This window comes from Sebastes umbrosus, chromosome 8 (assembly GCF_015220745.1).
Source record: "Sebastes umbrosus isolate fSebUmb1 chromosome 8, fSebUmb1.pri, whole genome shotgun sequence".
Lineage (NCBI taxonomy): Eukaryota > Metazoa > Chordata > Actinopteri > Perciformes > Sebastidae > Sebastes > Sebastes umbrosus.
In genome coordinates, this window is record NC_051276.1 from 6,421,341 (window position 1) to 6,447,534 (window position 26,194).

A 26,194-nucleotide genomic window follows, 5' to 3' on the forward strand; every position below is an offset into this window, starting at 1 on the left:
AATATTCACTGTTGGGTGTGATTCACGTTTAATAAAGAAATTCACATCACAGCATAATGACTTTTATGCAGACAGGCCTTGTTGATAATATGATGAATGGCTTTCTGGTGTGGCTGCCCCGAGCATACAGCATGCAGGCTGTAAAAAGCGTGCAATCCCCTGTCATCCATGCATGATTATATGCTCTGCTTCACCTGTGCTCAATATAGAGTTTAACTGCAACACCTCTCTACACTGCCACCTGTGGTCAAGTTAACATTAGACTTTATCAATGATTTCTCTGGTTGTTGTTTTTCTAAATTAAAGTGGAGAAGAAACTAAAGCTGTGAGTTTTTTAGGCCTCAATAAAAAAACATCTGGACTGTGGTGTCATTAATGTGTAGGAAACTTAAATCAAATATAATCAAATAAATATCATGGCACCTGCAAATGATTGACTATTTAATGTTATGGTAACCTAACATCACTGAAAGTCAAGGAAGTCACATAACACAATCATTTTAGATGTCTGATGTTGTCTTTTATAGAAATCAACACCAAACCAGTCAAGTGGTAAAAAATAGTGATGAGGAAAAAACTCCCAAACAACCCTTTTAACAGAGAAAAAAAGAGTAATAGAGTAGGGCTTCCTCTTCCAGGATGGACATACAGAGTCCATATGACAAAAATTGATCCGTATAATGTGAACATATATGGAGGAATGGAACCAGGAGGATTTCAAGCAGCTTCCAGGTGTCGCCAAACAGATAGAGCCTCAGCACCACCTCCTCTCCACCATGTAACCTAGAGAGAGGACAAGGTTTTTGTTTTTAGTTCACAGTTGCTTTGGTAATGTTGACGTATGTTTCCCATGCCAATAAGCCCCTTTGGATTGAATTGAATTGATAGGGGGCGGGGGACAGAGAGACAGACCGACAGAGAGAGAGAGAGACTCACTGGCTCTTCAGATAATGTTCGGGGTCTGGAAGCAAGCAGGGTGCCGAGAGTGGTTCAGTGTGTTCAGTGGACTGTTGTGGTGCTCGGGTGTCCTGAGATCATCGGCTGATCCACATCCACTCTCAGATGCTCCAGGAATGCCAAAGACACAGGAAGAGTCCTGCCCTATGAAATCAAAAACAAGTCTAATTTATTTTTTTCATCACTATACTTCCTCCTTTGGGTTGACAGACATCATGATGTTCTTCCACATTTCTCCTGCAGACTCAATAATCTCTAAATAAATTAACTTTGATCTGTATTGACACAGATTTATATATACAAAAAAAATAGCCTGTTAAATTATGTCAACTTTAGCTTATAACAACTTTATGTCACCTTTGCTAGTCTTGTAGTCTTAGTAAGGACTTAGTTTGTTGACTAAATCACAGGTGACCATCGCTCTCCAGCTCGTCTTGTGGTCGGCCATCCTTCTCATCTGGTTGGGAGGACGAACTTCTTTGTCGTCAAGGAAACTGCTGGATGTATGGCAGGAAAAAGTAGAAAAAGACAGCTACCTGATTAAAAAACATTGAAGTACAACATTGTGAACAATATAAATAATCATTAAAAATATTAAATAACTGATAAAAAAATGTTTTTATTAATTATTGCCTTACCTCTGTCTGGTTCAGTTTTCTACAGTATGTAAAAAACTCAAAGAACAACACACTGAGTATGATAAATAATCATTAACACATAGAAGACTTGTTAAAATACTTGTTAATATTATTAATTATTACCATACCTTATCAGATATAGCCATCTACTAAAATTGAAGCACAACATCAAACAACAACAGAGAACCAAATCATTAAATAGCTGATAAAAATAAGTGCAGAAGAAAATTGTTAATTTTGTTATTAATGCCTTACCTTTGTCTGCTTCAGTAAAAAGCAGAACAATTCAAAAACAAAAGAGTGAGTAAGATAATCATTGAATTGTTAAAAGGTGATAATAGGAGCAGTAACTTGCTTGCAGTTGTCATCACTGCTCCTCTTTGTGGAGTAGCTGAGGCCAGAAGTTGATAGAATTGGGTCTCCAGAGCTTTCTGCCTCTCTGAGGTCTACTCACAAAACCTCATTGGCCTCTTAGCACTTACCTGCTGCCAGCTCTCTTCGCTGCTCCTCTCTGTGGAGGAGCTGAGGCCAGAAGTTGAGGGGAATGACTCTTGAGAGTTTCGTCCCTCCATGACGTTTTGCTCCCATCACCTCGTGAGAAAGTGAGGGTGCTGTGAAGAAGCTGCCTTGACCACAAAGACAGAATCTTCTCAGTTGATCTTCAATAATTTACTGATGCTGCTCCACAGGCTGCTAATGCTGAACAGGCACCTGCAGGTGCCTGACAATCAGTCTCTGAGGAACAGCAACCGAATCCCAAAAGGAGGATGGAGGTGGACCGGAGGACCAGCGGGAACACCAACAGGAACAGCGACGGGGGAACCAGTGGGAACAGGAGGAAGCACTCGTCGCCTGGCCTGCCTGAAGCGCTGCTGTGTGGACTCCTGGATGACAGGAGAGCGAAGTCCGACGTCATCCCCATCATCAGCGTCCTCGTCGCCCGTGGTGTCGTAGCCAGAGTCGTCCAGGGTCTCTTCGTCCTTGTCCTCGTCATCAGAGAGTGGGTAGACCTCACCGTCTTCAAACTGAAAGACACTCACATCCTCATCATCCTCATCATCATCAGAAGAAAGAGGGGGGATATACTCACCTTCTTCAACCTCAGGCGCCTCATCATCAGAGACGATGTAGAGGCGGAGGTTGTTGGGTCGGATCAGCTGCGGGAGCACCTCAGCACGTTCAGCGACGCCGTCTGAGTTCTGAGAGGAGCCACCTGAGCGGACAAGAAGATACATGTATATTAATATTGTTAAAAACACTGTATGACGTTGGAATGAACAGGTGGTTTTGAGGGAGTTTGGTGGCAGAAATTATTTTCCATGGCACTGTATGAATTGTTTATATTATCCTAGAAGATGTTGCCGTCTTCATTACTTCCTATGGTTTGCAATGAACTGTGTATAATGCTGAGATAAGGCCAGTTTGAGGAGTGTAGGACTGCATGTGTCATTATGCACATTACACACATGCAGCCGGGCAACGTTACTACACATACAGTTCTCTTTATGCATTCATGATGAAGATTCATGAACATAAAAAAATAATAAAAAATAAAAATAAGTATGTAAGATATGTACAGTATGTATGTTTATGTACTGTATGTATGTATGTATGTATGTATGTATGTATTTATGTATATATATATATATATATATATTTGTGTGTATATGCAGGTATGTATGTATATATGTATTTGTGTGTATATGCAGGTATGTATGTATGTATGTATATATATATATATGTGTGTATATGCAGGTATGTATGTATGTATATATATGTATTTGTGTGTATATGCAGGTATGTATGTATGTATATATATATATATATATATGTGTATATGCAGGTATGTATGTATGTATATATATGTATTTGTGTGTATATGCAGGTATGTATGTATGTATGTATATATATATATATATATATATGTGTGTATATGCAGGTATGTATGTATGTATATATATGTATTTGTGTGTATATGCAGGTATGTATGTATGTATATATATATATATATATTTGTGTGTATATGCAGGTATGTATGTATGTATATATGTATAAGCTTAAACAATTAAATCAAGCAAACTCAGCTCTCCACTTGTAGGAAGCCGCCATATTTGTTTACATTTGTAACGTTACGTCCTGCACGCTCTGACGCGTGCTGACGTCAGCTCGTAATAACGTCACTGTCTCCATGGTGATGGTGCTGAAGAAAATGTTATTTTTTGGCATTTTTCGAAAATTAGGCAAGTCGCCATTTTGTTTGGTTATATTTCAACGCCAAATTTGCAAGAATTGTTCCCCTAAAACAAAAAGGACTGTTTTCAAATCACTACATTATTGTTAATAGAGACATTAATAGCTTCTGTACATGTGGCGGGAAATTCAATAGATTCCCAACATGAAATCATGATTTTACCCGGAGAACACGTGGTGTAGCTGCTAGGTGGCTGTTCTCATTAAATGTGTTTAATCCAATAAGGCCCACTTCATTCTGTAGCTTTAAACTCAATAAAATATATTAAATTAAGTAAGTGTTTTAGATAGATTAATTAATGACTTTGGAGGAAGAAAAACAGCAAACGTAGAAGTTGTCTTACTTCCGTGGTCGTTGTGTGACACACCGGCGGCTCCAAGCAGCAGCTGCTCCTCACCGTGGAGCTCCTCACGGGTCGGTGACCTCGGCCGGCTGAAAGACATTTCTCCAGTTGTTTTCTTCTCCGGTAACTTAATGGTGATTATCCACTAGTCCAAAGGTAATCTACAACAGATGTTTCTCGTTCTCCAACAATTCAGCTTTCCAGCGTTCAGGTTTTGCAGCAGCGTCTGATGTCAAACTCGGATGCAAAAGGGGAGATGGAATGATTGACAGCTCTTTTATACTGGTACCTCGGTCCTACGTCATTACGTTCCCATTACCTTTACTGACGCACGGGGGATTTCATAAACTGTACCTTGTTCTTCTTATTTTCTTTTTATGTGTACCTATTATTATGACACAAAAATATATTTCTTTTCTTTATTTGTGACATTCGTACTTTATGTAAATCTAAAAATCACACTTCCTCTTTGAACGTCGGATGCGGTATAGGCTATATTAATATTTGGTGTGGTTGTATATTAATTTGGAGTGCTGTGTATTGCGTAATATTTAAGGTAATGTATATTTTTGCCTCTGAGAGAAGAGTTTTTTTTTGCAGAAAAGCAGTTTTACTATATAATCTGCAATATTAATATTGTAGTTTGGGATAATTTACTTATATCAAGCCATTTAAATCTAAATCTAAATGTTGAATCTAAATCTGACCAAATCGGCTTTAAATTAATCAAATCACTTGATAATTTATTACTCCATTTTTCAATTCACATCTATTTTTACAGCTCAATTTTTCAATTCACATGCGTTTTCATCACCTCCATTTTTATCATTTAATATTTGTTACCTCCACCCCTCATACACCCTTCACTGATTAGGGAACGAAAGCAAAGAATAACTTATATTTATTGGACTGAAAAATTCACTTGTCAGTAATGTTGAGCACATTGATTCTGGCGAATGGCAACAACAGACAGATATTTAAATGTCTGTGCAGGAGTGGAAAAGAAAACACTGACAAACTGACATTTGGCCAGACAAATAACTTTATTGCATTTAAACAAGTAGCGTTTCAATTTGTATTATTAGTGTTAACATTCATGTATTCACTCAGGAGCACTTCACTGTCATTCAATCAATAGTAAAATATTCTGCAAAATATTATGAAATTTAAAGCATTTTCAGAAATGTGCACAATACTTCAGTCATGTTGTCGTGCACATTAGTCAGTGTTAGTGTTTTAAAGCTATAGGGTAACATAAACATGGAGTTTAACAGATTTATGAGCCACTGTTTTTATAGTAATAGTTCATACAACATGCATTTATTTGCAAAAACATCCAAGGCCAGAGATGAAGATGTGTAAGGCAGCAAGTGTACCCTGCTGTATCAAAATCTTAATGTTCTACAGAGTAAACACAGACTTCAATCAAAAATGTGGAAGGACAATGGAAAAAGGTAAGGGGAAATTGCATGTCAGCAGTTGCCATGTATGAGTCTGCATGGTGAGTACTCTAGTCCTACTTACAATGTGTCTGGCAAAGCGACACTGTAGTGATAAGATGGGAATGCAAAGCAAGCTAAACTATTATAAGAAGACAGGGTCACAATTTTAATTCAGTTTACATAATTTTTCAGACACGCTTTAAAAGGTTTCCACGTGTTTAAGCAGCACACAACAAATACAGTCAAAGTGTGATGCATCTACATTTCATAGGACTATATATCTGGTGTTGACATTATAACACAAACATTTGCCTTTATTCTCTCAAGAGAGCTGGTTAGTCAACACCAACTGCTTGTTGTCGTATAGGGAATATAATTTTGTATTGTAAGAAGGAAACAAATGAAAGAAAATTATGTACATTTGTATAAAAACAAAGATTTAGAGAAAAATAAAAAGGTGCCAGTTTGTTGATCCAAATCAACATAAAAGCATGTAACACATAGCGTTCATAGGTTAGTCTCCAAAGCCATGCTTGTTTGAGAAAGCAGGCTTCAAAGGAAAACAATCGGCAGCCCCGTTTAAATACTCAAAACTATATCCGCCCTTTACCTCTGCCTTGAAGTGATCACCGATCTCACGATGCAACTTAATTTGAAGCTTTTGACTAATTCTTTCAACCATTTCTCTTAAAATTCAGATCAGTGTTACAAGACAAAGAGAAAGAGGCGATACATTTTTCTCAGTAGTCAAATAAGACTGCCCTGCCTGTCATCAGTTCATCAGTGAAGCCGTCCATTTTAGTGTAAGTCATCATTCATGTCACAGTAGTTTTACTTAAAGCTTGTTGGCTGGAGGCACTGAGAAACAACAGACCACAGGCTGCCACACAGGCGAGCAAGGGCCTGGCTCTGAAAAATATGATAAAATAAACATTAATAATAGAATAATGATTAATAATAGAATGTCAGAGGATAATCTTTGCATAATGATGCTTTTGGGAAGCGTAGCCAATGGTGCATCCTTAACACCCACACCGTACACGAGTTGAGAGCAAATGGAGTATGTGGAGACTACTTGGGCAATTAGTGGCCTGTGTTTGACACCATAATGGAGATACCAAAGTGCTGTCAAGCAACCAATATTCACAAGGTCATTTCCACATATTTCTGTAAAAAAATAAATAAAAATAAGCTAAGTGATAGCATTTCTGGAAATTCTCTATAATTTCCCAATATATGCTTTACCTGTGGTCCCTTTTTCAGGCTCCAGGACAAATTTGCAATTAAAAGTTAAATAGTCACATTTGTGACTAATTTCACAAATAAACCAACTTCCAGGCACAGCAAATGGACATCAAACGGATTATCGGCCATCTCTCTGAGCTTAAAAATTAAAATGACCGGAGAAAAAAATAATTCTTCACAACCACACAAATATACTGAGAGGGCAATTACAATGTAACCAAAGAAATGTAACTAAAATTGATTAAATTGGTAATCCTTTGATAGTTACGCTCAGTGCCAGTGGAATCTGGATGTCCAATAAAATACATCTCTGATTAGTTCTGAACTCGCGAGATATTCTTTTTCATTATACATAAACATTTAGGAGCAAGGCGGTGTGTGAAATGTGATATGGTGCAAATGACTGGAAGCATTACATTTATCAAGGCAATTTGAACACTGTAATCACCCATCCTAGTTAATTCTCATAATTTGTTCAATACCAATCATCAACTTGAGGATAATGCATGACACATTTAAAAAAAAAAAGGAACACTGGCCTGACTGTGTAATGCATTTCTTAACAAGAAAAAAAAAGAAATACTGCACAAAAACCTCTACTGGTTTCGGAAGACAAAACAACAACAAAAGCACCCAAAAGTAACAGAATAGTGTGTTCGCTCATTAAATTACATCAGTTTGTATTCATGTTCTAGCTTATATTAGTGTATATATCCACGGGGTTCATCACCCACACAATTCCAGACCTTAACAGACAGCACCACTCCTGTATCTGTGTAAAATAAACACTGTTCTCATTCACAAGTGCATCTTTCAATTAACATCTCACTGTTCAGACAGTAATTTGTGAAAAATAGATCATGTCTGTAAGGATAGAAGCTACCTCGGTATTGATCCAGGAGAGTGCCATCTTTACATACCTTTAAAATCATTTGTATTTACAGCCAAATGCCTCTTTTCCTTACAGTAGCTCATCGGCTGTCATAAAAACAGGCAAGATTATCCAGATGGCGGACCAGCAGAAGACGTGGATAGTGTAAACAGAGCTTTTCTGTCTACTTAGCTACCTTCTATTGAAACTGTTCTTTTGTAGTGTTCTTCCAAAAATGGCCTTTACTTATATTGTTCCATCATTTGGTTTGAAACCTTCTTGCTTTCAGTTTTCTTCTGTAGTGTAGTAAAGTTCACATCACTAAAAATAAAAAAAACATCAAGCTAAAAACTGGATGCACTCAACGGAAATACAGGATATGCCGTCGCTAAATGCCCATTATAGGGAGTCACAGAAAAGGCAGTGAGGGGACGTAACAGCCAGCGGGGGTTGCCAGGGGGGTGCAATAAATAAGGTTGAAAATCTTTTTAAGAGATTTGTCGTTAGAATAGAAATGTTTTGATGTAGAAATATACAGATTTTGATCTATGATATTTGCATGACAGAGAAGCTATATTTCTGTATGTTTGGAGTAAACATCTTAAATAGCATTATTAACCTGCTGTCAGAGTGCAACTGTAGTAATGTAGTGCTACATCAGTGGGGATATTTACCTAGAAGACCATATGTGTTAGGCTTGTTTGATGCATGACACTGGTAACCCCTAATGAATCTGATAGTTTTATGTTAAACCCCCCCGGCCTGGCTGCTAGTAGTGAGAGATATATGATATCATGGTTTTGTGGACGACAGCAGGTTGGAAAACCAGGTTGCTGCCGATGATGACTGTCGTTTCTCCTCTGCATGTTCCTCCTCATCAGGGAGGAGGAACTGAGTGGAAGCGATCGAGGTGGGGGATCCGAGAGAGGGTGCCAGGCCGCCACTCTCCCCGGCCTCCACGGGGGAGTCCAAATGCCAGGAGCTCTGGGGTTTGTAGCCCCCAGCACTGGCAGCCTGGGGCTCTAGGAGAGGCTCAGGTGAAGCTAGGTCCATGTCATCGATTGGGGATCTAGATTGCATCTGGGGCCGGTAACCTCCTCCTCCTCCTCCACTTCCAAAGACAGACAGATCAGCCGGGGGTTGGTGGCCCTCAGAAGAGCTCTGTGGATCCAGCTGGAAGACCAGTGAAGATCCTGAGGTCTGGATCCCCGTGTACGTCACATCGGTGCGTGCTGAATCCAAAGAGGATGCAGAGGAATCCGAGGAGTCTGGGTAACGTGGTCTTATGGGCCGCTCATCCACCACTTGGTTGTAGTAGCGTAATGACGTTGGCTCGTCCGTGTCAACTGGCTCGTCTCCCATCCCCTGCCCTTCTTCGTCCTCGTCTTCTTCAGGAATGACGACGAGCACTTCTTTACTAGAATCCCACTCAGGCCTTTCTACCATATGGACCAGACTGTGGGGAGATGGCTTCACATCCAACGGCCCCTGTAAGACACACACAGAGTGTTTAAACACTTTACTGAGTCAGTTGGAACGGGAGACAAACGCCTCATAGTCTTCTATCAAGGGATGATCAAAAAATGCAAAAATAAGGAATGGTCAAATTGAAGTTCTATATCTAGAATTAGCACTGATGAATTTAGCTGTGAGGGTCAGATTGAAATAGACTGATACTGTACCTGTGGTCTGGACCAATCACCAGGCAGTTTGGGCTCAGGTATGTCTGGATAGAAGGCCTTTTTCACCCTGGTGACAAAGGAAAATGTCACTTTAAAATACATTATCATAAAAAGCCTAAACAAATGAAAATAATACCTCCTAATGGCTTGTCTTCGATACAGTGTGCGGAATAAGCTGCTGCTTGTACTGGGTTTTCGCTAATATGGTAGATCAGTGGTTCTCAATCTATGGTACACTCAATCTATGGTACACTGGTGGTACGCGTGCTCTCTCTAGTGGTACGCGGAGGAATCTCTGACTATCGATTCCTCTGTTTTGATGCCTTCCCACAGTTACGCATACGCACGCTGCATCATGCTTCAGTTGAGTTTCAGATGTTTTGGACCGGAGCTACGGTGGAGAGAAAAAAAAGCTCTCCACAGCATGGCGCTACGAAACCTGGCGGGATGCACCCTATTTTTCCCTGATAAAGCGACACTGAACAACAAATCTGACAAAAATACTTTATTTTATTTGCAAAGATATGCACTATCTGTGATGAATGCAAATGTAGATCCTACAATTCGGATTGCTTAAAAAAGTAAACATTTTTTTGCTCAGATTTTATGCATATGGCGGTGTGTTTTTTTATACTACGACAGTTTTCCTAAAATTAGATTTAAAAAAATGTGCGATATATTGTCTTGCTTACAGTACCGCAATATATCGAATTGTAACCCTTGTATCATGATACGTATGTTATCGCCAGATTCTTGCCAATACACAGTCCTAATGTTTACAATTCTAAAGCGTTCGACATAGATTTCAGAAGTGGCAGGCAAAACAATTGAGTGGCTAGGAGAAATGTTCAGTGACCTGCCACAGTGGTACGTGAGAAAAAAACTTAATTTTAGACCCTGCTTGTTACATTATTCATAGAACACACACAAACAGGAGAGAGACACAGCATAGGAGCATAACAGTCTCACCATTTCCTCTTCTTGTAGCAAACGAAGGTGACAATGACCAGGAATAAGGTTGAGATTCCCAGGGCAGCCAAGATTTCCAGGATCAGCCAATCAGCTGTCAGGACAAGACAATAGAATTATTATATTACACTTGAAGCAAGATGATTATTTTTTCTTACTTTCGAGTATAAATCACTTTGTTGTTATCTGTTAATATTTATTTAGACAACATCTATTTTACATTCATCTTTTGTAGCCTCAAATAGTGGTGGCGATACACATATAATTATAGATTCACGTACTGTATGGCTCCAGCATTATGGAGGCAGTGGCGCCTGTGTCCTCGCCTGCTGAGGTGTAGGCCTTGACAGTAAATTTATAGGAGCCTTCAGGGAGACCTTTTACTGTGTAGCTCCTGCTTCCTATGTCTGGCAGATTGTCTGCTCAGAGGAAAGGGTGAAAAGCAAGAAGGAGAGAAAGAGAAGAAGGAGAAAAATGAGTTTGAGTTTAACAAAAATGCATTTCTACACCATATTTCGATGAATGTTGTAAATGAATTATGCACGCATTTGTATACATGTACCTAGAAGCGTGAGCTGGGAGCCACTACTGATGTACACGTTGTAGCCCAGGAGGAAGCCTCTTCTGTTGACCAGCGGGATCTCTCCCCAGGTAAGGAGAATATCAGAGTCCTGCTGAGCAGTTGACAGAGAGACAGAACTGGAAGGGACTGTGGAAGCCACAAGGGAGGGAGGAAAGAAAACAGAACGAGAACAAAGAGTCAGCAATTTAAAATGTGATTTCTGAAGTCATTGCTTCTTCAAAAAGGATATGCAGTTCTATCCTTACCCAGCTCCTGCATGTATCCCTGCCAGTGCTGCAGCAGCTCTGAGGCCTCTGAAGAGCTACTGTACAGGGAAATGTTGTACCTCACACCCGGCTGGAAGTCGGCTGAGGGCAAAGAAAGTTGATTACTTTTTAAAATACTAAACACTGTCCATAGCCAAGAATAGTGGGGGGACAAAGATAGTGGAGTTTTTACTTTGTACTGACTGTAGTTCCATACAGTACATTTCAAATATGCTGAAAACTGTTTTTCACAGTCTTTTTAAAAAGGGAGGCACCAAGGCTGGCATACCTGACTCAATTGAGATGTTAGTGTTTCCGGCAGCCACCTTGATCCAGTCTACAGGGCAGTCCCGCTTGCAGGAGGCATCATACCATTCTACCACATAAGCACAGGTGGCATTGGCATCGCTCTGCCAGAACAGAGGGAAACCGCTGTCCGTATAAACTGCCCTGGACACAGCATGGGGTTCCACATCTGGAAAGAAGAAAAATATGTATACAGCAATGTAGAAACCATGTCTTCATATTCATGTAAGTCAGTGGTTCCCAACCTTTTTCCCCTTTTCTATCATTGAGTAAACTGGCGACCCCCTGACTACATTTATGGATATTTTATATTAAATTCAATGCATAACAATAACGGTACAGAACAACTGATAAACTGTACAATTGACCCAAATGGTGAATGCACTAAATGCAGGAAGTTTGTGTATAATGAGAGATTTGGATGAATTTTCAGCAGATTATTTTCTGTGAATATTGAATCAGAGATGAGTTACCTGTTATTTTTAGGAACTTTTAATACAATTCTTTGTCTGCATTATGTATTTTTTATTTTTGAAAATCAATCCCACTTGGCCATTGTTCTATTAGCTCTTTGGTTGTTTTAACTGCATACTTTTCAAATTTTTAAGGTTATATCTGAAATTATAATCCAAATTTTAGTTTTCTTCACAGAAATGAAAGAAATGCTGAGATTTAGGCCAACTGTATATTGTTTTTAAAAAGTTGTCGTGCACCCCTTAAAATCAAGATGGCCTCGTGACCCTCCCTGAAGCTTTGGCGACCCCTAGTGTGGGTCCGGACCCCCAGGTTGGGAACCTATGTATTCTGTAAGTGACTGCTGCTTTCAAATGAGACATGTGTTTCATGACTGTGGAGCCAAACAGATAGTGGCTCCAAATACCTAAAAACTTTACTGACTGAATATGACTGAATTTAAACTTAGTGTGTGCATCTGAGAATAAACAAACTAATCACTTTTTGCCTTCTTACTTGCTTCTTATATACTATAAACATCCCAAACACACTCCATTTCCACATACCTGTCAAACGTAGAGGTATAAGTACACTTGCAGGTTGAGACACCCCCTCAACGTTCTTTGCGATGACAGTTGCCATGACCTTGTTGTCACTGCTGAGGGTCTTGAGCTGTGTGAGGTCGATTGGTACAGCAGAAGTATTCGGCGAAAGGTTTCTTGTGTGCTGTAAATTTTCTTCAGGGCTCCAGAGAGTTACTTCATAACCTGTGATCAGACCATGGCTCTGTCTTCGTGTCAGAGGCTAAAAGAGTAAAAGGGATGGAAGGGAGGAGAGAGAAAGACAGAGGCAATTATAGATCCCCTTTTACTTACAATTTCATGATATATATTCACAACAGGTCAAGCTTCTTCATGTCAAAATGGAGAAAGAGAGTAAAAGAAGAAAAGAGGAAGAAAGCCAGAGACAAAGCATAAAGACTAACACAGAAGAACCCTGACGGGCACTTGCATCATCTGATTGTGACTTGTGTGAACATGCTGTAAATCTGCGTTCTCTGCAGTAAAAATAGCATATTGTCAATTGTAAATCTAAAACAATTCATTTCAAAGATGAAAAACAATAAATACCTTCCAAATGACCTGCCCAGTGAAGTCGTTGTTCATCCACATCCACACATCAGGAGCATCTGGAACTGAGAGAAGACAAAGAAAAATACAATTGAAAAAGGAAAATGGCACTACTGCTGCGTGTGACAATACTCGATTGAAAAAACAGAGCAATAAAAAGATGATTACTAAAAATAAATAGGAAATCTTTCGAGCTTGAAAAATGAAAATATAGTTATACTTCAGAGCAATTAGTAATAATTATTTAAGATTAAGTCAGCATGTAGCAACATTAATTACTTGCAACAAGTCATTAAACATGAACAGCTCGGGGCATCCTGGTAACGCACTTGACAGATGCCCATTTATGGTAGGGCTGCAGAAAATTACAATTTCGATTGCAATTGTTGTCAAAAATTGATAATCAATTAATAATTTCAATCAAGTTTTTTAATTTCACTGGATCCAGCTTCTAAAATGTGAGAATTTACTGCTTTTATTTTGTTGTTTTTTGGGGTTTTGGACTGTTGGTCAGACAAAACAAGCTATCTGAAAACATCATTTTGGGCTCTGACAACTTGTGATTTGCATTTTTCTTTCCATTTTCATTTAATCTGTAACCCTTTTATAGACTAAACCATTTATCAAAAACTTAAATCTCAGCTAAAATAAAGAGATACTACAAATAAACCCTTTATTACCATAAGTCCTGGTTTTGAAGGAATATGGTTCGCTCCAGTTTCCCCACTGCCAGAAATTCTGCTGGGCACCGCAGCGGACTTGAACACTGTAATCCTCATCGGGATACAGGTCTGGTAGAACCACCATCCGCAGACCCTCACCAGAGACGGTACGCTGGACACATATGCATAAGACTTCATTACTGTCTGGTACACTGACGGTCACACAAATGGAGAGAACATGCCCATACAAGCTTGCATTTGTTGAAAATAATGTGGTAAGTCATTAGCATGTTGTAATGGAAATGTGGTAGAACAATGGAAGTGATCTGTCTGGCTGGCATACTGCATAAACACAAAACCATTTAAGATGGAACAAAAAAATCAGAACATTGAGACAGACAGAGTGAACAAATACAATCAAATGGACAAGTGCACACATATATTAGAATACGAACAGACAACTCACCTTTGTTTTGTACCCTTGGGAGGTAAGCTCTACCTGGCAGACAAGAGCCAGAGAGGAATAGCTTTCGTACTTCCACTTCCACAGCACAGTGGCATTCCAGGCATTGACAACAGAGATCAGGCTATCCGGTGCTACTGGACGCACTGAGGAGAAAGGGTGGAACAACAACAAAAATAACTATGGGTGTATTTCATGTCTATGTTTACCTCTACTTTGAATTATTGGTATAAATCCATCCATCGATTTTGATATGGTAACACCCACCTCTGTGACTGAGCTCAGCCGAGTCAGTGAGGCTGTACTGGCCGAGAGGATTCACAGCTACCAGTCTCCAGTTACCCTCCCACTGGGCCACAGTGCACTCAAACTTGTATTTCTGTGGGCTGCTCAGAGTACAGTTCCTACAAAAGCAAAAATAAAGAACAGATTCGCTAAGAAAATCAAAACAACCAAATGAAATCAAAACAAAATATAACCACTTCAGATACTCAATCTAAACTACAGATGCAGACACAGGCCCAAACACACTGATAATGTAACTTCTCTTCAAGCCAGCCTACAGACAATTCCTGTAAAAGGTCTGGCAGACAGCCAATGCACTATCAATGTTAAATGGACACACAGAAGCAGCAAGTGGTTACTTAGACTAAGTGCCTTATATTTCTTGTCATCCTTTCTCTCTCTCTCTCTCTTTGTTGATTTTTTTCTAGGCAGAAAACCCTTTTTAGAGAAAGCCAATCATAAATAATGCAGAGATAATTTCTCAGAAACAAAGTGACATTATACCACATCCTGGCTTGTCCATGAATTGCTGTGAATCTGGCCAAAAAAATATTATTCGATCACTGCCACCTTTGTCCTGGACCATTATGACTTTCTTCTGTGAGTTTACAACATACTGTGTCTTTACTTTTTCCTGTTTTGTAGTGTATTGGATCTCAGTTACATGTGATTTTGTCAATGTGCCCACAACGGTGATAATATCTTTAAGTGCTTTCACACGTAACCTGTTTGGTTGGCGTTTGCCCATTTCTTGGTTCGTTTAGGTGGCGATATAGGTGATGACTCTGGGGTGGACTGCATAACTATACACTGCCATAGACTGCCTGAAAAGGTGTCTCTGGTTCCAATCAACGCTGAGACGGTTGGTTTGTGGTGTGAAAGCAAAGCAGACCAACCACAGGATTTTGTGATTGCAGATTTGTGATTTTAGAATGAATATTAAGAGCAACACTCATATTAAATCCTTTTGCTGATTGTGAACTGTTAAGCCAAATCAAGGATGAGTCGAGCTTGTGTCCTACTCTATGTATTTTAGAATCTGAAGCTTGCTTTTTGTGAATGAGAGACTGTGTACAGTTCTGCTATCCCACACAAACCCTACGGTTTCCGACACAGTGCAAGGTTTCAGGTCAGGTTACAGCCTTGTGTGTTGGGTACATGTGTGGCCAACACAACACAATAGCCAGATGAGTTCTGGCTATTTTTAAAAGCAATTTATTGAGCGTGACTGTGGTACCTGTTGTTCAGCAAGTAGCGTGTTCCTCGTTTCACATACAAGTTTGTGTCGCGTCCTTTGTTCCAATGGCACACAGCTGAGACTAAGTCACGAGTCTCACACACAAAATCAGTGGGCAGTGGTGGATCTGGGGAAGGGGACAGCACATAGAAACTTACTTGTTTAATCATATACATATATAAATAAAGATTACATAGACATAAATAATTACAAAGATTTGTTCAAAATTCTGAGTCTCAATGACCTATCTACTTTGTGCAAACTCCCTCTCTCTGCCACTCCAAGCACATTCACCCATCTAACATATGACAACCATTCACACTTCAGTTCTTAACCAGACAGAAATTCATCTTACATCCGACAAACACCACCGCTCCCGTCAGCAATGACTTCGGTTCGCCGTAACAGGGGATGTTGTTTCCCGTCCTGAAGAACATTCCCTGATTAATCGCTGTAGTGGCGTAACTCCGCCTGCTTAGTCGCGTTGTATTCATGACTGTATCGCCGTAGCGGATGCTACCAAACTGCTTCCCCTCTGCCACAATGCAACAGAAGGTGGTGTTGGACCCCACGGCTACAATCCTGTCCTGAGGGAACATAGAGGATTTCTCTTTGCTGGGTAAATCGCTTCCTGAAAAGAAGGAGGGAGAGAGGAAGAAGAGAGCAGAGTGTTTAAAATGTTCAAATGACAGACAAAAATGGGAGAGGGGGATATGAATAGAGATCTATATTTAGGTACAAATCAAAGTCATTTGTTTGGCTTAAGAAAGAAGAAAGAATTTGAATTAGAAATGGCCTTAACTGAATAAATAAAAGCATTATGTCAATCTAAATTGACAGGTCAGGCAAAGCAGTATCTATATTTCTCTATTCATTGGAGTCCTATAATGTATATGGGTGTAATCGTTGCCCCTCTGACCTTGAAGTATCTGAGTGTTACTCCATTCACTTGTTGTCTGTCCATCTCGTGAGCGGATTTTGATAGACAGCGAGGTGCACTCCAGAGGTTCAACTGAGGTCCAGTTCCACTGGTGCCGTCCGCTCACCTGATTCACCGTCACAGACACCGTCTCCTACAGATAACACACAGAAAACAGTGAGGGGAAGAACATATGTTATGTCTGACAAATATTTGATAGAGCGGGACTCAGGAAGGCCAGACAGATATCTGTAGACCCACTGAACTTTTGAGTTTGAGTTGCTTCCGTCTGGCCGTCGATTCAGGGCCCCGAGGGCGAGCCGGAATATATATAAGAGGTCTTTTCTTCCCCATGCCATACAGGTACTGAATGCAAAATGACTGCACTCGGGAACACCTAAAGTATTTTGAAATGTGTGATATGCTGTGTCATGTTTGTATTTATCTTGTATGTACTAGAGAAGCTATCTTGTATGTACTAGAGAAGCCAAAGACTTTATTTTGACTTTATTGTCCACTAAGGTGGACAATAAAGTCAAAGTAAGGTAAAGTAAAGTAAACATGAAGCTAGTAGATGATTGTTGGTGATAGCAGTCATAGCTCAAGCAGGAAAATAAACAATTATTATACTGACTTATTATATCAAATAAGCTATAAATGTGCTGCTGAGGCAAATAAACTAAATATGGTTTTGAAAGCTCCTTTTAGAGCCCGATCATTAATATTGCCCAATATTAGCTCCTTGCAGACACTTCTGTACTGGCATATATGTCAGACAATAAATTACAAGATATTGAAGTACTGAAATGCCACAGATATGTTTTGAAAGAGTGTCTATAGTTTCTTAAGTGTATTTTCCAACTGCAAAAGGTTCTGCCCAGTACCTTCCATTCGCAATTGCTTAAAAAAAACAAATATAATGGAACCATATCAAGATGTTTATTTATGTTATGGGTGGCGTATATCATTAGCAGATCTTTTAAACTCTCAACTATCATCAACATCTGCATCACCCTAAAAAATGTATAGGTTGGTTTATAGCTTCTTTCGCATGAGAATGTAACCAACTTGTAGCAGAGCTGTACAATGAGAGAAGCATGAGAACAAATTAAGAAAACAATTAATGCTCTTACGTAGAAGACGGTTTCGTTGAGTTCAGTTCTTAAAATCATGAGGTCAAAGGTTCCGTTTGCAGCTGCTCCTCCCAGCCAGGATATGGATAGTTGCTGTGCGTACATGTCAGCTGACAGGCTCACCTGCTCGGGTACAGTAAGGGCTGGAAGAAAAAAAAAGATCATAATATTAAGTGATTTAAATAGCAAGGTATACAGACTCAACATAAGCTTAAATCAGCAAACATGGTTTTAGTATCAGCCCCAGAGAACCAAAGAGCAAACCTTTCCATATGGACCTGCTATATTGCATCAATATTCAACACTTTCAACATCATGTGCTTTGAAAATTGCAGATTATTGATTTATCAGAATGCCTATGAATATTTTATATATTAATATAGTTTGGCTCTTACCATCTTTGGCATGAGTGTGTACAGCCGAGAAGCCCAGGAGAACACAGATGAGCCAGACAGGGCTACAGGTAGGCTTTGAGCTGGGACTGATCATGGTGATCAACTGGCTGAGTCACTGTCTGCAGATCCTACGGTGGTGGTCCTGTCCACTACAGCAACACCATGCCACACATTTAAGAGGCAATACAAAGACACAGGGTGCCCTATGGGAAAAGACAGCAGAAGAGAGAAAAAAAAGATAGAGATCTGGTAAAACACAAACATAACAAAAAAGAAAAGTAACACCGAAGATGCAAAACTCCTGTCCTCCTGAAGACTGTAAACACTGTACTTTTTTATACTACTATATGAAAGTGGTGCTGAGGGCAGCTGTTGTGAAACTGTAGAGTTGAGTCAAACAAACATTATGTCCTTATTCATGGAATGTTCTGTCTGCATGCACACAGTAATTTCATAAAATGTCTCTGGGTTTGGCCAGTTTGCTCCCGTCACCGATCATCATGCATGATGCCTTATGTAAAGCACTTGGAATTGCCTCTGTGATCAACAGGTGCTATACAAATAAAATTGCCTTACACGTTGCAGCACATTTACACTTGCAAGCAAGAGAAAAGTTACTACAGGAATGAATAGTAACTCGCCAAAGAAAAATAATACATAGGAGCTTTTATATGTACTACACATGTATGCATGCCAGACCCACAGATACAAACAAACCTATTTAAAAGGCAGCTGGAAGCAATGAAGATACATGTACAACTACAGTATATGGAACTATTTTTCCAAGGAAATATTCATCCAGCAGCTGGTTAAACAATGGAGTTCAGGTCACAGTGTATTAACTTATACTGTCAACACAACTCCTTCCAAAGAAAGCTGCAGCTCCATAACATGCTCACCAGCTGTGGCTGGCTGTTCACTACTAACCACAAAAATAATCAGCAGATTAATCTACAAATGAAAATAATCATTAGTTGCAGGCCTATTTAAGAATATGGTCAAATGCTTGCAATGCAATAATTGCGTAAGGATAGATTCAACAAAACCACATTAGTAATTGTATGATTTAGAAGCCACATTGTGGCAATTCAATACAGTAATACCGCAACACTAACGTAATAAAGAGGATACAAAGGCACTAGGACAAGACAAAAGGTGTTTCAGATTGCCACACTGAAAAGAATTTGGTTAAAGCAGAAGTGGGTAATAAATGGAGCAAATCTGATTTAAAAAAATGTTAATTTTATAAAACGTTCACTTTATCCTGACAGTAGTGCGTGAGACAGGTCATCTGAAAAAAAAAAATTTGCCTCTGTGTCCTCCAATGCTCCTAATGGCATCTGCAAGATTACACAGACCGGAGGAAAACAAAAAATCAGAGTCGAGCTGGAGCCTTGCCATCTCTGAGCAGCTGTCAAAACACTCGTGAACTCTGTTCAAACGGTCAAACTAGGCAGCGCTGATCAAATATGACAGAGGTTTGATTCATATTTGATCAGCGATGCCTTGTTTGACCGTTTGATTGGAGTTTGCGAGTGATTGACAGCTGCCTCCGTTGAATGAACGGCCAATAGGAATGCTCTCTTTCTGAAATTACCTGTGATTGGCCAAAGTCTCCCGTCACAGGCTATATTTTTTAAAGCCTGAAAACAGAGCCATGATGATGTGCAGAAGTCTAGTTATCTCTCAGAGCATTTGAATTACAATATGCTGAAAAGTTATTATGGAACTTTTGTCCAAAGACGCCAAAAACATTCTGCCTACTGCCGCCTTACCTGCAAAAACATCTAGGAGGACAATGTAAGGTCAAGGCCTAGCCTGTAATTTATGGGACTGTTGTTCTCTCTACAAATAGAAAGACAAGATCAAAATGCCTGATAAAAGCACAAACAGAGACGTTGCAATAATTGTGTTATGAGCCTTGGCCTTGATGAGCCTGCACGTGCACCTTTGTTTGTGTAATGCTCAGTTATTGTGTGATTAACTGTCACCAAGAAGCTGCAGTGCAGTTTATCTGGTTTCCCTTAAGACAGGCTGAGACAGCCCTCAAACAGCTTGGTAGCATGGTAAAACAATGCTCTCAAGTACAGCCAAGCCCATAACTGTAACGACATGACCTGGACAAGCAAAGCACACAGACACAAACACACAAGCAAAGCCCGTTCTGGATAACTGAACTAAAGAGTCCCACCTTAACCTGAAACCAGCAAGACAACCATAGAGTTTGCATTGAAACCGTCAGACAGTACAGTTGTGACCCTGATAAAATCTTAGCTGGGTATTTCATTTGATTTATAATATGACCAGTGCAAACCTTATGCAACAAATGAAGACACGTGTTTTTTCTGCATCTGGTGTCATAACTCATCAGTGTCTGCCAATAGTAAAAACAGAGATAAGAGATTGATTTAAAAAAAAAAGAAAAAACATGCCGAAAGCTATCTATTCATCATCTAAAAGTGGTAACTAATTATGATGCAAGAATAAAACACAACCCTGCTCTCAAATCCTGACAGCCTTACAATATTTTTTTTCCAAAAACATGGTGGATGATACGCACTTGTTTTCCTTTCGCAATGCAGTGAGCAAAACAAGCTGCTACAGGACAGAAACACTTTGTTTTTTTAGCCTGCTTATCTAACCAACTGCTCAACAGGTCATTCCACATCACCAGTTAGTTTAGTTTCATTTTTATATAGACTTGGATGGTGACCGACAGAATGCAAATACAGGGATAAAATGCGATGACAAAAACAAAAGGATACTGGAAATAATAAAAAAAATGTGTGTAGGTTAGATAAAAAATATTCAAAGTGGCTTTTGAAAACGAAAAGTATTATAAACAAGTAAACAAAAAGACACAAAAAAACACCAGTAAATTGAGCCGTTAAATGACAGAACCCAGCCTGATTACTATCATGGAGTCTAAAGGAATCTATACAGAACATCTTGACAATCATTTATTTGGTACGCTATGACATTTTCTTTCCTTTTAGACGATGTAGCAGCAGCAGGAATAAGAGAGGAGTTTCAAATCTGGAATGTGATTTTACTGCTGGCTCCTAAAGTGGTTTCACATATGGTTTTAAAAGAACACATATTTAGACGGGGATGAACTTTCAGGTCACATCCATCCAGTTGTTTGTCTGGAAATCCACAATAATTGATTTTACAGTGCGTTTTTTATGGCAGTGTAACAGCTGGAGGTCTGCTGCTGCTACTAATACTATGTAAATACTGCAGCAACTAGCCTATTTCTGTAAAGTTAGTTTGACTTGGTTAATAAAGAAATCTGAACACTTGTGCTTTAGGCTAACCCAAATGTGCTGCTGAGTTTTTCCATTGGTTGGCTGGGATTTTAAAAGTCTTCTAGTGTGTTCCTGGCTTTAAAAAGCATCACCTCCAGAAGAAATTCAGAGGCATGGCTCAACATAAATACAGCTGTTTGGAGTCAATGTTTCACACATCTGTGCCTGAACCAAAATGGCTTCTGAGCCTGTTGCAGGTCTAGTGGGTCCCCACATGAAAAGAGCAGTCATATGTTAAGAGTCCTAAAGATTTTTCCAACTTCAGCACCAAGCTGAAACATTTTACAACCTCCAATATATCAGATGACCATCTGAGCCCTGGAAAAAAAAAAAAAAAAAGTGCACTGATGGGAAGCGGGAAAAAGAGCCATAGATTCTGGGAAATCTAACCGAGAAACTGATAGCTACAAATGCACAGCAACACACAAATCAATACTTCTCTGCTGGGCTCTGGTCCTTGTCTTTGCAGCAGTAATAAATGTGACCGCAAACTACAAAAACCACAAGGATATTGCCATTACTTCAAAACCAAGCCTAAACCTCATCCGTATGCCTGCAGCAGTCCTATTTTAGGAAAGAAAAGACTCACCTAAAAAACACGTCCTCTCTCCACACTGGACTTTGCCACTGTTCTGCTTGACTATTCAGCTGTGCAAGGCAGCCTTTTGGAGTAAGCCGTGGAAAATGTCCAAGTATACTCGCACACTATATACTGCGCAGGACTGACCACCCTGTGATGCAATCCGTTCTCGGAACCCAAATTTGTTCCATGCAAAAGGCCTCATTTGTCCCCACTGTGTCCACAGTAGCTATAAACACAAGACGGTGGTAAAATACTGAACAAACTCAGTCAGGACATGTCACACAACATACCCGTTTCGAATATTAATTCAGGGATTGTGCAAGTTACTGGTATGTGCAAAATTATGCAGGTTTGCTTTGAGTGAGTATGTGTGTGTGTGTTGGCTGGTGCACTTTTCTTCCAATAATAAATGGCTTATTTTGTGTTTCAGCTAATGTTGCCCTAGAATTAATAGTTAATAATCAATTAATCTATTGATATTTTTGAGAAAAAGTCACCTATTAACATTTAGTCAACCTATCAACTATTTCAACACCAGTGTCAGTCTAAAAGACATCCTAAAGTTAAGTATAAAGTGGAATGCTATCCCCACTAGAGCCAAAACCAGGACAAAAATAAAAATGAATTGGAGCCGCAGCCAAAATTACTCCAAACTACCACAGCTTGGAAAGAGAAACTACTCACGGAAAACACTACAACAAGCTTAGACAGGTTTCATCCCTCTATAAATAGACATCAAATTGTGATGAAACATTTTATACAGAGTGCAGTGTAGAGTTTTCCATGTGTATTTTGCCACAGGCAGTAGTAGTTATGGTCTAAGCGTTTTTTTTTTAATCTTTATCCATTTGTACAGTGCACAGCCACCAACCTTTAAGCGCCTTACTATCACAACCACATTTTAAAACAAAGAACAAAACCTTGAATACTATTTTCTTTACTAAAGTTGTGTGGGATGACAGCTGAAGCCAAACTCTGTGTGTCTGTTCTCGGCCTACACCCAGCAACGCTGTCATTAGATGACCACCAGGACCAAAGAAATAAGCACACAGTGCCTCTAGTGTACCATGTAAGCGTGGTGACATTTTGAAACATGAGCTAAAGTTGCTGCTAATTATGTTTGACCTCCGAGTGGGACGAGAGGAAGACCGGATGCAAGTGAGATTAACTGAAAAATGGGGAGAGTAAACGGATGTGTTTGTGTCAAATGCTGATGCTCTGACCTCAGTGGAGACGGGACATTGAGTCCTGTGTGTGTGTAGCTTTTGGACGTCAACCAAACAACGTTTCCTTCCTTCCCTTTCCCTCATCCTTCATGAATGTAAATCTTGGAAGCAACAGGAAGTGAGTAAAAAAGTCACTTAGTTACTAGATTTTTGCTTCTAAATTACTGTCTTAAGATAATTAAACACACACATTGAGAGTCAAAAGCATACCAGTCAAATCCTGAGATAAATATAAAAAACAGTTTGATCTTTTTTTAGCACAGACACAAGTGTGACTGGTAACAAAAAAAACACACCAACAGGGCAGCTATTGTTCTGCCAGGTACAAGTAGGCGCCTTTTAATCACCGTTTGTTATGGTGACTAATGTTCAGTTTCTCTAGTATTGAGAAAGACTTGGATGACAGAATTGTTTTTACAATTCACCCTCATATTGGACTACAGCAGATCTATGAACACAATAAATTACAAACAACTCTTGTTCGTTATTGATGAAAAACGGAAAGGGAAGACTAATAATAAACTAACTGTACTAATATAGATCTGTTAGACATCTTTGTAAATGCATGTAACTGTTATCAACAGACATCAATTGTCTCCCCTGTGTAGCTGCAGACAATATCACTGTAACACCTGTGAAGGAATGATTGCTGTCTCCTTTTGATTAATTTTCTGCATTTCCATTTGTTTATTTTTTAAAGTGTTACAGTTCTAAAAAGGTATCATACAAATATTATAATAATTAGTATTCACTGTTACCTGTAAATGTAGCCACCTACTGAGTAAGGTATGGTACTACATGTTGTAATCTTGTTTTTAAGAGATAATTTCCCCACCCAGTTTTCTGTGAGAGAACATACCATTTTTCTTACAGCAAGAAAAACAACTCTTCTGTGCATACAGAGCAGACCATATTTATATATTTGTGTACAATATAGTGTAGTTATCTTTTTGAGATCAAGGGAGAGATAGCAAACAGCCTATGATCCATACTGTAGCACATTGATTGGTAATAAATACATTAAGAAATTATCATAAAAGATTAGTTGATAGGACTGTCTTATCTTCGATCTGTGAATAAAACAACCATGATGACGACATATACACATGATCATACTGTCATATCGCACATATAGGGTCCCAACTACACACAAATAATAATAATAATAACCATGTGCTCACTCAACTCTTCTAAGATGTTCATGTGTAATATATATTTTCTGATTCGGCTCCACCAGTAAAAAGTGTCTAATACAGCAGGTATCCCTCACTGCATCCTCACAGGACGGTCTGCATCATTAGCATCATTAGCCACTGAGCAGCATGATGATGGGTACCGTTAACGAAAGTCTCATCATAAACAACCAACAGACGGTGATTACACTTTATACATTTAGTTAGCTATAATTTTTAACAACATTTAATTAAGTGACACAGTGTACTTAAATTGGGCAAGCTGAGTTAAATGTTATTTTATATTCACCTAACAGCCAGCACCCACCACACACACACACACACAGGCAGGAGAGGCCACTGCTGTTTGGGAACAACACTGCTAACCGCTAACCTTAGCTACAGTAACGTTAGCAACAGCTAACCTTAGCTGCCATCTACGAACTAACGTTAAACGGTTATTATAAGTTCATACATAACACCAACATTACCTCTGATGTAGCAAGGAATCCTTGTCAGTACTGTTAAAAAATATCGGCTAAATATATCCAATAATCCAGTTTTTTAAAAGCCCTGCCCCGTGCTGGTCTCTCCCGTGCTTGTCTCTAACCGTGCTGTGTACTCTTCCCAGTGAATCCAGTAGGAGGTTGGGATTACTGGAATGAAACGAGCCAGGCGTTTGATTGACACCTGCGCCGTCCAATGAGCTTCAAGTAAACTGTTTATCACTGGGGAGAGGGCGTTGTCGTGCTGCGTTAAGGTCATACAGGAAAAATGGGATGATACCCACTACAACCGTGTTTACGACACCCGTCCAGACCGTCCAGACCTCTGTCAGGACTCTGCTGGAGCCGATTTTTTGGATTCCAATACCAGATTTGGCAGCTAGAGTGATGTGAAAATAAATGGAGGGATGCTCATTTCAGAGTGAAGATAGAAGGAACAACTGCAATGATTTTTAACATGTGATGTACACATTTCCATGCCATAACATTACACACCCACAGTTTGCAGGACTTTATTGTGGTACCCAAATGCACCGTGCGAGTTGAAGTTAAAAAAGAAAGCTTATTGGAGAAGCAATAATGAAGACATTGGAAAAAAGAAAATTGTCTTTAAATTAAACTGTCGCAAACTCAACATATTCGGTATGTATGCGAACTGTTGTCATATTTATTGTGATGCTTTATTAATTACACAACAGTGACGAATTTGTCTCAGCCAAAGAATTACGGAATCGATAATTGGTGATTGGTGGTTCAAATCATTATCACATATTAATACGGATGTTAAAAGTAACGTAGCCTATTATGTTCCACTTTTATCATTTAGGCCTACATGAAACCAAATTCGTTTTTTTCCCTTTTGTCGTTGCATAATGACAGTTTAATTGTTCTTAGTTGTTCATTTAGACAACAGATAAACTAAGATAAGCCTTTATGATCCCTGTCTGGAAATTCACGTCACAGCAGCTCAAAAACAGGCTGAGACTAAGAACTATTTAAAATAAAAGACATTGAATTGAATGATAAATAAGGAAATGAAATCCAAAAGCAAATGTACTACTGTAAAACAGTACAACAACAGGTGCGGTTGTGGCTCAGAGGTAGAGCAGGTCGTCCATCAATCGAAGGTGGTTCGATCCCTGGCTCCTGCAGTCACATGTCAAAGTATCCTTGAGCAAGATATTTAACCC

The 26,194-nt window shown here is 39.3% G+C and overlaps 2 protein-coding genes across 6 annotated transcripts; both read right to left on the reverse strand.

The window, feature by feature from the left end:
- Nucleotides 1–495: 495 nt before the first annotated feature.
- LOC119492575 (ribonuclease E-like) lies at nucleotides 496–4,495 on the reverse strand. 4 transcript variants are annotated; one of them, XM_037777106.1, is made up of 5 exons: nucleotides 4,190–4,495; nucleotides 1,596–2,808; nucleotides 1,315–1,451; nucleotides 937–1,101; nucleotides 496–783 (listed from the first exon to the last, which is right to left on the reverse strand). In XM_037777106.1, exons 1-2 carry the CDS (start codon nucleotides 4,287–4,289, stop codon nucleotides 2,324–2,326), a joined length of 585 nt encoding a protein of 194 aa, XP_037633034.1. In that variant the 5' UTR covers nucleotides 4,290–4,495; the 3' UTR covers nucleotides 496–783; nucleotides 937–1,101; nucleotides 1,315–1,451; nucleotides 1,596–2,323. The 4 variants fall into 4 exon arrangements, with proteins under 4 accessions (XP_037633034.1, XP_037633033.1, XP_037633035.1 ...); XM_037777105.1 differs by having other exon boundaries at nucleotides 1,315–1,454; XM_037777107.1 differs by having other exon boundaries at nucleotides 937–1,096; nucleotides 1,315–2,808.
- A 716-nt stretch (nucleotides 4,496–5,211) lies between these two features.
- Nucleotides 5,212–25,169, reverse strand: lifra (LIF receptor subunit alpha a). 2 transcript variants are annotated; one of them, XM_037777099.1, is made up of 19 exons: nucleotides 24,990–25,169; nucleotides 23,324–23,427; nucleotides 18,210–18,412; nucleotides 17,815–17,957; nucleotides 16,682–16,835; nucleotides 16,118–16,393; nucleotides 15,763–15,889; nucleotides 14,508–14,644; nucleotides 14,244–14,386; nucleotides 13,796–13,949; nucleotides 13,116–13,180; nucleotides 12,552–12,789; nucleotides 11,516–11,701; nucleotides 11,227–11,328; nucleotides 10,961–11,107; nucleotides 10,680–10,817; nucleotides 10,399–10,492; nucleotides 9,430–9,496; nucleotides 5,212–9,235 (listed from the first exon to the last, which is right to left on the reverse strand). In XM_037777099.1, the coding sequence occupies exons 3-19, from the start codon at nucleotides 18,301–18,303 to the stop codon at nucleotides 8,540–8,542; spliced, it is 2,961 nt and encodes a 986-aa protein (XP_037633027.1). In that variant the 5' UTR covers nucleotides 18,304–18,412; nucleotides 23,324–23,427; nucleotides 24,990–25,169; the 3' UTR covers nucleotides 5,212–8,539. The 2 variants fall into 2 exon arrangements, with proteins under 2 accessions (XP_037633027.1, XP_037633026.1); XM_037777098.1 differs by lacking the exon at nucleotides 23,324–23,427.
- Between the last annotated feature and the right edge of the window lie 1,025 nt (nucleotides 25,170–26,194).